The sequence below is a fragment of the Oncorhynchus tshawytscha genome, unplaced genomic scaffold (assembly GCF_018296145.1).
Source record: "Oncorhynchus tshawytscha isolate Ot180627B unplaced genomic scaffold, Otsh_v2.0 Un_contig_2750_pilon_pilon, whole genome shotgun sequence".
In the NCBI taxonomy this organism is placed as follows: domain Eukaryota; kingdom Metazoa; phylum Chordata; class Actinopteri; order Salmoniformes; family Salmonidae; genus Oncorhynchus; species Oncorhynchus tshawytscha.
The window spans coordinates 70,394-82,338 of NW_024609718.1; the positions used below are offsets into that span (position 1 = coordinate 70,394).

An 11,945-nucleotide genomic window follows, 5' to 3' on the forward strand; every position below is an offset into this window, starting at 1 on the left:
GCCCCCTCCCCCTGTCACTCACACACCAAGCCCCTCCCCCTGTCACTCACACACAAAGCCCCTCCCCCTGTCACTCACACACCAAGCCCCTCCCCCTGTCACTCACGACAACGAAGATGAGAGATCAATTCTCTGACAAGCGGTTTCCCCTCACTATTTCCATTTGAGGTTTGGTCCAACAGAATGGGTCATATGTACACCACAACACATGGAGACATTATTATACTGTAATAGAGGAGAAGTTAACCTTTTCTAATGAAACCCTGTTTATGTCTCAACTCTTCAGATTGAGAGCAGAGCAGACACTACTACAACAGGTGTATCAATGAACATGGATTCTGGAAAATTAATTATGTTTGTCTCGCGCTGCATTCGGGTACTACTAGCAGCATCTTAGCCAGACTGTTATACTAGCTGTCTAGTCTGTTATACTAGCTGTCTGGTCTGTTATACTAGCTGTCTGGTCTGTTATACTAGCTGTCTAGTCTGTTATATAATACCACTAGCAGCATCTTAACCAGACTGTTATACTAGCCGTCTAGTCTGTTATACTAGCCGTCTAGTCTGTTATACTAGCCGTCTAGTCTGTTATACTAGCCGTCTAGTCTGTTATACTAGCCGTCTAGTCTGTTATACTAGCCGTCTAGTCTGTTATACTAGCCGTCTAGTCTGTTATACTAGCCGTCTAGTCTGTTTACTAGTCTCTAGTCTGTTATACTAGCCGTCTAGTCTGTTATACTAGCCGTCTAGTCTGTTATACTAGCCGTCTAGTCTGTTACTAGCCGTCTGGTCTGTTATACTAGCCGTCTGGTCTAGCCGTCTGGTCTGTTATCTAGCTGTCTGGTCTGTTATTCTAGCTGTCTATCTTTATTATACCACTAGCAGCATCTTAACCCTGTTATACTAGCTGTCTAGTCTAGTCTGGTCTGTCCCCTGTCTGTCTGTTATAGCTGTCTAGTCTGATACACTAGCTGTCTAGTCCTGTCTAGTCTGAGATACTAGCTGTCTAGTCTGTTATACTAGTCTAGTTATACCAGCTAGCTGTCTAGTCTGTTATACTAGCTGTCTAGTCTAGCTGTCTAGTCTGTTATACTAGCTGTCTAGTACCACTAGCAGCATCTTAACCAGACTGTTATACTAGCTGTCTAGTAGCTGTCTAGTCTGTTATACTAGCTGTCCTGTCTAGTCTGTTATACTAGCTGTCTAGTCTGTTACACTAGCCGTCTAGTCTGTCTAGTCATTATACTAGCTGTCTGGTCTGTTATACTAGCTGTCTAGTCTGTTACACTAGCGTCTAGTCTAGTCTGTTACTGTTATACTAGCTGTCTAGTCTAGTCTGTGATACTAGCTGTCTGTACTAGCTGTCTAGTCTGTTACACTAGCTGTCTAGCTGTCTAGTCTGTTACACTAGCAGTCTAGTCTGTGATACTAGCGTCTAGTCTGTTATACTAGCCTAGTCTAGTCTGTTACACTAGCCGTCTAGTCTGTTATACTAGCCGTCTAGTCTGTTACTACTAGTCAGCACTAGCCGTCTAGTCTGTTCTAGTCTGTTGTTACTAGCCGTCTAGTCTGTTATACTAGCCGTCTAGTCTGTTATACTAGCTGTCTAGTCTGTTATACTAGTCTAGTCTGTTATACTAGCTAGCCGTCTAGTCTGTTACTACTAGTCTGTTATCTAGTCTGTTACACTAGCTGTCTAGTCTGTTACACTAGCCGTCTAGTCTGTTACACTAGCCGTCTAGTCTGTGATACTAGCCGTCTAGTCTGTTATACTAGCCGTCTAGTCTGTCTAGTCTAGTCTGTCTATAGTCACTAGCCGTCTAGTCTGTTACACTAGCCGTCTAGTCTGTTATACTAGCCGTCTAGTCTGTTATACTAGTCTAGTCTGTCTAGTCTGTTACAGCTGTCAGTCCGCTGTCTAGTCTGTTACACTAGCCGTCTAGTCTGTTACACTAGCCGTCTAGTCTGTGATACTAGCTGTCTAGTCTGTTACACTAGCTGTCTAGTCTGTTATACTAGCTGTCTAGTCTGTTACACTAGCTGTCTAGTCTGTTACACTAGCTGTCTAGTCTGTTACTAGCTGTCTAGTCTGTTATCCTAGCTGTCTAGTCTGTTATCCTAGCTGTCTAGTCTGTTACTAGCTGTCTAGTCTGTGATACTAGCTGTCTAGTCTGTTACACTAGCTGTCTAGTCTGTGATACTAGCTGTCTAGTCTGTTATACTAGCTGTCTAGTCTGTTACACTAGCTGTCTAGTCTGTGATACTAGCTGTCTAGTCTGTTATACTAGCTGTCTAGTCTGTGATACTAGCTGTCTAGTCTGTGTTTTATAAATGTTCAATGAGCATAAAACACAGTTTATATAAGGAATTGTTAACTCGTTCTCATTCTGATAAATCAGGTAGGACACTTGATTTCAACACCTGAACAAAGTGGACAGGATAGCATGCTGCTCAAACAGCTGGAGACGTACAGAATGGTGTGTTCATCACAATCTGTTCTAGCATGTTAGCTAGCAGATCTCTCTCTTTCACTCGTTCTCTCTCTCTTTCACTCGTTCTCTCTCTCTCTTTCTCGTCTCTCTTCACTCGTTGTCTCTCTCTCTCTTTCACTCGTTGTCTCTCTCTCTCGTTCACTCGTTCTCTCTCTCTCTCGTTCACTCCTCCAGGACTACCTACCGACTCAGCAGGATATTCTCCTGGCCCGTAAGCCCACTAAAGGTATCCACGAGTACGACTTTGAGATCAAGAACGTTCCATTTAAGATGGTGGACGTTGGGGGTCAAAGGTCGGAGAGACGGAGATGGTTTGAGTGTTTTGACTCTGTCACCTCCATCCTCTTCCTCGTCTCCTCTTCAGAGTATGACCAGGTGGGTTTACACACACACACACGTTTCTGTCCTTGTGAATGAAATTAAACGACCAAGAATTTGGATGCATGCACAAACACTCTCTTAAATCACCTTTCACACACTGTCACACACACCTGTCTTTGGATGTTAAATACAATTAAATATCATTTGTATACATACACACTCACTTGAACACACAAACTCTTTCTATTTCACACAAACACACCCTACTCCCCTAACCTCCTAACCCCCCCAGGTCTTGATGGAGGACCGTCAAACCAACCGTCTCAGCGAATCCCTCAACATCTTCGAGACGATCGTCAACAATCGTGTTTTCTCCAACGTCTCCATCATCCTGTTCCTCAACAAGACAGACCTTCTGGAGGACAAGGTGCGCTCCGTCCCCATCAAGGACTATTTCCCAGAGTACCCGGGGAGCCACACAGCCTGGTGGACGTACAGAGGTTCCTAGTGGACTGTTTCCGGGGGAAGAGGAGGGACGTGACACAGAAGCCCCTGTACCACCACTTCACCACAGCCATCAACACGGAGAACATTCGCCTGGTGTTCCGAGACGTCAAGGACACCATCCTCCACGACAACCTAAAGCAGCTGATGCTGCAGTGATCGCAGGGGGGTTATGACCTTTTTGAAGTCACCTTTTGGCCTTTAACCCCCCCCCTGTGACTCCTCACCGTGACCCACTGACTTGCCGTGATTGCAGGGTGATGAACAGAGAGCAGAAGAGTTGTTGTGTTACACTGTGTCACTGCCTTTTAAGTCACCTTTTGGCCCTTGACCTTTAACCCCTGCGAGCCCTCACCTTGACCCCTGATCTCCAGTCACCTCTGGTGCAGGCTGTCACCTATGACCCTTGACCACTGAACCCTGTTACCACTTCTAATGGCCTTGTACCTGGCAGTTCAACCCCCCCCCTTCTAAACCACTGTAAATGAGCTCTCCAAATCCCTCCCCTCACACACCCCTCTCCTCTCTGTAATGGACTATTCCAGAGTCTGTAGATATGTTGATGTGTTCTGTAGGATGAAGTTGCCCTCAGACTCTGATCCTGGGTCAGTTTGTAATTTCCTCCACTAATGCTTAATGACAGGATATGGGGAGGGGAAGCTGGTCCTAGATCTGTTGTTCTATATTACTATATTCACTCTGTTTGTTGGTTCACTCTTAACACTCCTGTCTCACTCTGTCACATTGTAACCTGTCTGAGAAGTCCAGACCACTGCTGGAGGTTAGCGGTCAAGGGTGAAGGGGTCAACTGGCCTTTCTGTGTTGGAGGGAGGAGTCAAAGGTCGTCACCCACGGCAACCAGGGAAGAGGGGGTGGTAAACGCTGTAGAACAAAATGATGATGATGATGACTGTGTTTTACTGGCGTCAGCTTGTCGCTATGCACCTCCACTCACACCTGCCCTGAACTGGCTTGATTCTACACTTCCTTTTCCCTCAGAGCCTGATTATGACATCACCATTCTGACAGCCAATCAGTGTCACTATCTGGATGTGGAACCAACTGCAGCGGAGAGCTTGTTACTTGTTGTTGTTGCTGAGGGGGAAGTTAAAGAGTGGGGGACTTTACAACACTGTACTAAAACTAATCCTTAATGATTCCACAAATAAGCCTTTTACCACTGTCTGATGATTACCTATCAAACAGAGCTATACACACACACACACACAACCTGCCCATAGAGACTCTTCTGACCTGGTCCTGGTCTTACTGTTTGGAACTTTTTACTTTTTTTCCCACATAGATTTAATATGAATATATGTACCTAAACATTGTCTTAAGTTATATTTGAAAGGTTTTACACAAGTTTGATTTACACCTGCTGATGGACAGTGTTAAAGGCTATGGAAGAGGGTGTGTGAACACACGCTCGGACAGACTGGCTCAGACAGACCAGTTGATAAACTACTGAGCTAATTCTCAGGATACATTGTGGACCACTTATTTGTGTATTTAGAGCAATGACGTTCATTTGCCGAAGTCCTAAAACACACAGACAGACGGACGGCTGTCCATCAGAGGCTGGTAGTCTAAACAACTTGCCAGCCAGCTACATCCCCTCTTCCAGTCCTTTTTTCTCCCCTCTTTCTATCCCGCTCTCTGTGTTAGTGTAAGCAAGTGATCAGCCTTATTAACCCTGTGGAGGCTCATCCTAGAGGGAAGAGACAGTGATCAGCCTTATAAACCCTGTGGAGGCTCATCCTAGAGGGAAGAGACAGTGATCAGCCTTATAAACCCTGTGGAGGCTCATCCTAGAGGGAAGAGACAGTGATCAGCCTTATAAACCCTGTGGAGGCTCATCCTAGAGGGAAGAGACAGTGATCAGCCTTATAAACCCTGTGGAGGCTCATCCTAGAGGGAAGAGACAGTGATCAGCCTTATAAAAACCCTGTAGAGGGAAGGAGGCTCATCCTAGAGGGAAGAGACAGTGATCAGCCAGGCTCATCCTAGAGGGAAGAGACAGTTATAAACCCTGTGGAGGCTCATCCTAGAGGGAAGAGACAGTGATCAGCCTTATAAACCCTGTGGAAGGCTCATCCTAGAGGGAAGAGACAGTGATCAGCCTTATAAACCCTGTGGAAGGCTCATCCTAGAGGGAAGAGACAGTGATCAGCCTTATAAACCCTGTGGAGGCTCATCCTAGAGGGAAGAGACAGTGATCAGCCTTATAAACCCTGCTCATCCTGGAAGGCTCATCCTAAACCCTGTGGAGGAGAGGAAGAGACAGTGATCAGATCAGGCTCATCCTAGAGGGAAGAGACAGTGATCAGCCTTATAAACCCTGTGGAGGCTCATCCTAGACATACTCTTATCACTCAGTCAGGGGAAAGTGATGGGGAAACTGTGTCAAATGATTTGATTTAATTATGAATCTTTCTCTCTCCTTAACTCCTCACCAACCAATGTGTCTTTATCTCTAGCAAACCCCCATAGCAGGCCTTTTAAATGAGTTGGACGTTGGGTTTCTACCAACTGAAGGGAAACCAGGAGAATGATACCATTCACATTGTTGTACCCGTTATCCAGGGGGCGTCTGAAGTCACACCCTACTACTCTCTATCTAGTGCACTGCTTTCAGCCCTGTGTGTCTTTGATAGGGCACTACTTAGTGCTCTGTTAAAAAGTAGTCCACTATGTTATTATTAAGGTAGTAGGGTTCGGTTTTGCACGTAGACTCCTAAAATCTCTCTCGTTGTCTCCCAAGTGAGCGCTATACCCTATATAGTTTTGGATGCAGTCTGAGTCTCGTTGGCCAAACATGCTGCATGTGTAGCTCAAGTCTCTCTCACAAACACTGTCAGCCCTGTCAGGGCTTCTGACTGATCGCTCCAGGCCACCCCTTCCATAGCTCCGAGTCATCCCCAGCACAGAGCTCTTTGTCTGGGCTGAGACTGTGTCAGGCTCCCTTGGCTGAAGGCCACCATTCCATCCTCTATACCAGTCGGATGGACTGGTGTGACTGGGACCAGTGTCTCCTCCCCCCGCGCCACACACACCAGTAAGTCAGACCAGACTAGGGTCTGTGATTTGCCTTTGTCGATGCTGAACAAACAGGTTTTTGAACAACACATCCTCCTACAGAGGCAGACCCAACATGTCCCAAAGTGATCATTCTAGAATCATGTGCATTCTAGAACTGTCCATTCTAGAACTGTTTCTAGCCATTCTATTTCTATGGGTGTAGTCAGTCGGTGCTTTTTGCCAAATGGCCTCCAGAGTGACTCAATACCCAGTAGACAGGCAGACGGACAGACCTATGTCCCCTACTGGTCTTATTTAGTGAGGGAGAGCTCAAATAGGAGTCCCAAGTGGCACCCTCTTCCCTATATAGTGCACTAATGTTGACCAGGTCCCATAGGGTCTAAAGTAGTGCACTATGTAGGGAATAGGCTGTCATTTGGAACAAAGCCCAGACAGACGCAGGCCTTTGTCTGCTCCGGTCAGAGAAAAGGGTAGACAGTCTGCCAGTAGTAACACCGTGGTCAGTATTCAGTCAGTGTGTATGTATCTGCTCCTTCAGGCCGTCTCTCTCTCTCTCTGTGCTGCTGCTGCTGTTGTGGTTTTAAACATGTGCTAACGACTCAGTTCCAATATCAACCCTAGCCCACTCGTTCGAATGCACTGCTTCCTTCATGTTAGTGTGGATGTTGGAATGCAGCCCCAAGAGTCAGTCAGAACACAGTGTCATTTCAAAAGCCCAGGCCCACTTTGACGATGTCACAAAGCCAAAGCCTGTTTCATTAGGATTCTGCTACAGACAAAAACCTGCCTTCAGTGGCCTGGTCGGCCTCCACAACTGGTTTTAACCCAGTCTGAGTTGTCATTCATTGTGTCAAAAAAAAGGTTTCAAGCTGTTAACTGTGATGTCAGACCCCCGCCCTGCCCTGAGAACTGTCTGTTCCTCTACTACAACTCCTTCTTCCTGCTCTCTTTCTCTCTTTCTTTCTCTCTCTTTCTTTCTCTCTCTCTCTCTGCTCTCTCTCTGTCTGTCTCTCTCTCTCTGTCTCTGTCTCTCTCTCTGTCTCTTTCTCTGTCTCTTTCTGGCTCTCTCTGTCTCTTTCTGGCTCTCTCTGTCTCTGTCTGGCTCTCTCTGTCTCTCTCTGTCTGTCTGTCTCTTTCTCTCTCTCTGTCTCTGTCTCTTTCTCTCTCTGTCTCTCTCTGTCTTTCTCTCTCTGTCTGTCTCTTTCTCTCTCTGTCTCTCTCTGTCTCTCTCTGTCTCTGTCTCTCTGTCTCTGTCTTTCTCTCTCTGTCTTTCTCTCTCTGTCTTTCTCTCTCTCTCTTTCTGTCTCTCTCTCTCTCTCTCTCTCTGTCTCTCTCTCTCTCTCTCTCTCTCTGTCTCTCTCTCTGTCTCTCTCTCTCTTTCTCTCTCTCTCTGTCTCTCTCTCTCTCTCTTTCTCTCTCTCTGTCTCTCTCTCTCTCTCTCTCTCTCTCTCTCTCTCTCTCTCTCTCTCTGTCTCTCTGTCGCTTTCTCTCTCTCTCTCTCTCTCTCTCTCTCTCTCTCTCTCTCTGTCTCTCTCTCTCTCTCTCTCTCTCTCTCTCTCTCTCTCTGTCTCTCTCTCTCTCTCTCTCTCTCTCTCTCTGTCTCTCTCTGTCTCTTTCTCTCTCTCTCTTCTCTCTCTCTGTCTCTCTGTCTCTCTCTGTCATTATGACATCACTGAGGGTTCCGACACAACTAGAATGAAACGTCATTCTAGTTCTATTGATTCTATGAAATGTGGAGGAAGGTTTGGGGCCATTATATCAAGGTGAAGGTGCAATCTGGCGTATTGGACCTGAGGTGGGAAGGACCTGAGGTGTGTGTGTGTGTGTAAGGTGATGGTGTTTTAAAGCTATGCAACAGCACTGTGCTCCAGTCCACACAGCAAAAATACTTAAAATGAACCACTTCTGTATGTAATGAGAATAATCACCATGATGTGTTACTGCTCTGCCCCATGTAATCCGTTCTTTATTAGTGAAGAGTCAAATATGCAAATGATCTGCCAAAATATGACTGATATTGTTGTGCCTCCTGTTACCCGACTTCGCCTTTTTCCCCCAATCAAGGTTTTATACTTGCAGTGTTTGCCTTAGCGGTGTTTTTATGTCCTCATTTCAAGATGAAGGCTTGCATTCCAAATGGCACCCTATTCCCTACATGATGACCTATTGGCTCTGGTCTAAAGTAGTATAAGTAAATAGGGACACGGGGGGTCATTTGGGACAGTATCCAAGAAGATTATTCATACGAGTCCCAACAACGGTTACAAAACTGTGTTTCTCTGGCTTATTGTAGTTCAGATGTTTTTTATTGTAGATGACGAAATGCTTTCATTGTACAGTCTCTAACTTATACTGTCTTACCTAGTTACTGTTCTCCCAATAAAACCACAAACCATTTTACAAACTGTGTTTTGAAGTCACTTCTGTTTGACAGTCATTTGTCACAACTGTGTGTGTCGGACTGTTTGTCAGTTTCCAATCTCACGTGATGTTTAAGTTGTTCCAAATGTCCATTTAAATGTCATGTCAATGTTTTTCATAGTCACTTGACACCACTTAAGCGGAATATATTTTATAGATCCTATCTTTGCAAAAAAAAAACAGTTAATTTATTAAACATCTATAAGACCCAGGGTCCGGGTCCGTTTCAATTGAAGTCATTCAATCTTTTTTTCTTTAAATGTCGTCTGTTTTCAATGACGTCTCGATAAGCTGAAAATGGAGAAGCTATTCAAATGTTTTTCCATTTCTGACTTTTCTCATTCAAATTACTTCCTGAAATGACTGACTTTTATAAAGCAGCTATTTTTGACCATTTTAATTGAAAACAATCACAGTAAGGTAATTCATTCTTACCCAAAAATTATTTAATTGAAAAATCAAATTAAATTAATGCATTTGACCTTAAAGTCCTTAAACCCTGATAAGAGCACTAAAACCAAGGAAGGGCCAGTCCCCTTTCGTGTCCTGAAGGAAATGTCAACAGTTCAGACAGTACAACCTGCTTCTTTTACTTATAAACCACAGTACTGCCTGCTTCTACTTATAAACCACAGTACTGCCTGCTTCTACTTATAAACAGTACTGCCTGCTTCTACTTATAAACTACAGTACTACCTGCTTCTACTTATAAACAACAGTACTGCCTGCTTCCTCTACTTCTAAACTACAGTACTGCCTGCTTCCTCTACTTCTAAACCACAGTACTGCCTGCTTCTACTTATAAACCACAGTACTGCCTGCTTCTACTTATAAACCACAGTACTGCCTGCTTCTACTTATAAACCACAGTACTGCCTGCTTCTACTTATAAACTACAGTACTGCCTGCTTCTACTTATAAACAACAGTACTGCCTGCTTCCTCTACTTCTAAACCACAGTACTGCCTGCTTCCTCTACTTCTAAACCACAGTACTGCCTGCTTCTACTTCTAAACAACAGTACTGCCTGCTTCCTCTACTTCTAAACTACAGTACTGCCTGCTTCCTCTACTTCTAAACCACAGTACTGCCTGCTTCCTCTACTTCTAAACCACAGTACTGCCTGCTTCTACTTCTAAACCACAGTACTTCTAAACCACAGTACTGCCTGCTTCCTCTACTTCTAAACCACAGTACTGCCTGCTTCTACTTCTAAACCACAGTACTGCCTGCTTCCTCTACTTCTAAAACCTTCAGTACAGTACTGCCTGCTTCCTCTACTTCTAAACCACAGTACTGCCTGCTTCCTCTTCTTCTAAACCACAGTACTGCCTGCTTCCTCTACTTCTAAACCACAGTACTGCCTGCTTCCTCTACTTCTAAACTACAGTACTGCCTGCTTCTACTTCTAAACCACAGTACTGCCTGCTTCTACTTATAAACTACAGTACTACCTGCTTCTACTTATAAACTACAGTACTACCTGCTTCTACTTATAAACTACAGTACTACCTGCTTCTACTTATAAACCACAGTACTGCCTGCTTCCTCGTCTAAACCACAGTACTGCCCGCTTCCTCTACTTCTAAACTACAGTACTGTTGGCTTCCTCTACTCATAAACCACAGTACTGTCTGCTTCTTCTACTTATAAACAACAGTACTGCCTGCTTCCTCTACTTCTAAACTACAGTACTGCCTGCTTCCTCTACTTCTAAACCACAGTACTGCCTGCTTCCTCTACTTCTAAACCACAGTACTGCCTGCTTCCTCTACTTCTAAACTACAGTACTGCCTGCTTCCTCTACTTCTAAACTACAGTACTGCCTGCTTCCTCTACTTCTAAACCACAGTACTGCCTGCTTCCTCTACTTCTACAACTGCCTGTACAGTACTGCCTGCTTCCTCTACTTCTAAACCACAGTACTGCCTGCTCTCTTCTAAACTACAGTACTGCCTAAACCACAGTACTGCCTGCTGCCTGCTTCCTCTACTTCTAAACCACAGTACTGCCTGCTTCCTCTACTTCTAAACCACAGTACTGCCTGCTTCCTCTACTTCTAAACCACAGTACTGCCTGCTTCCTCTACTTCTAAACCACAGTACTGCCTGCTTCCTCTCTTTCTAAACCACAGTACTGCCTGCTTCCTCTCCTTCTAAACCACAGTACTGCCTGCTTCCTCTACTTCTAAACTACAGTACTGCCTGCTTCCTCTACTTCTAAACCACAGTACTGCCTGCTTCTACTTATAAAACAGTACTGCCTGCTTCCTCTACTTCTAAACTACAGTACTGCCTGCTTCCTCTACTTCTAAACCACAGTACTGCCTGCTTCTACTTCTAAACCACAGTACTGCCTGCTTCCTCTACTTCTAAACCACAGTACTGCCTGCTTCCTCTACTTCTAAACCACAGTACTGCCTGCTTCCTCTACTTCTAAACCACAGTACTGCCTGCTTCCTCTACTTCTAAACCACAGTACTGCCTGCTTCCTCTACTTCTAAACCACAGTACTGCCTGCTTCCTCTCTTTCTAAACCACAGTACTGCCTGCTTCCTCTACTTCTAAACACAGTACTGCCTGCTTCCTCTACTTCTAAACCACAGTACTGCCTGCTTCCTCTACTTCTAAACCACAGTACTGCCTGCTTCCTTCTAAACCACAGTACTGCCTGCTTCCTCTACTTCTAAACCACAGTACTGCCTGCTTCCTCTACTTCTAAACCACAGTACTGCCTGCTTCCTCTACTTCTAAACCACAGTACTGCCTGCTTCCTCTACTTCTAAACCACAGTACTGCCTGCTTCCTCTACTTCTAAACCACAGTACTGCCTGCTTCCTCTACTTCTAAACCACAGTACTGCCTGCTTCCTCTACTTCTAAACTACAGTACTGCCTGCTTCCTCTACTTCTAAAACAGTACTGCCTGCTTCCTCTACAGTACAGTACTGCCTGCTTCCTCTACTTCTAAACTACAGTACTGCCTGCTTCCTCTACTTCTAAACTACAGTACTGCCTGCTTCCTCTACTTCTAAACCACAGTACTGCCTGCTTCCTCTACTTCTAAACCACAGTACTGCCTGCTTCCTCTACTTCTAAACCACAGTACTGCCTGCTTCCTCTACTTCTAAACCACAGTACTAAACCACAGTACTGCCTGCTTCCTC

General features: G+C 45.0%; 1 protein-coding gene across 1 annotated transcript in view; it reads left to right on the forward strand.

Moving 5' to 3' along the window:
• Positions 1-5,249, forward strand: part of LOC112224721 (guanine nucleotide-binding protein subunit alpha-13-like) — a 37,868-nt gene extending 32,619 nt beyond the window's left edge. Inside the window, 4 exon segments of the mRNA XM_042317233.1 lie at positions 2,400-2,477; positions 2,667-2,867; positions 3,106-3,277; positions 3,280-5,249. Coding sequence (XP_042173167.1) covers positions 2,400-2,477; positions 2,667-2,867; positions 3,106-3,277; positions 3,280-3,476 — 648 coding nt within the window. The 3' untranslated portion in view covers positions 3,477-5,249.
• Positions 5,250-11,945: the final 6,696 nt, after the last annotated feature.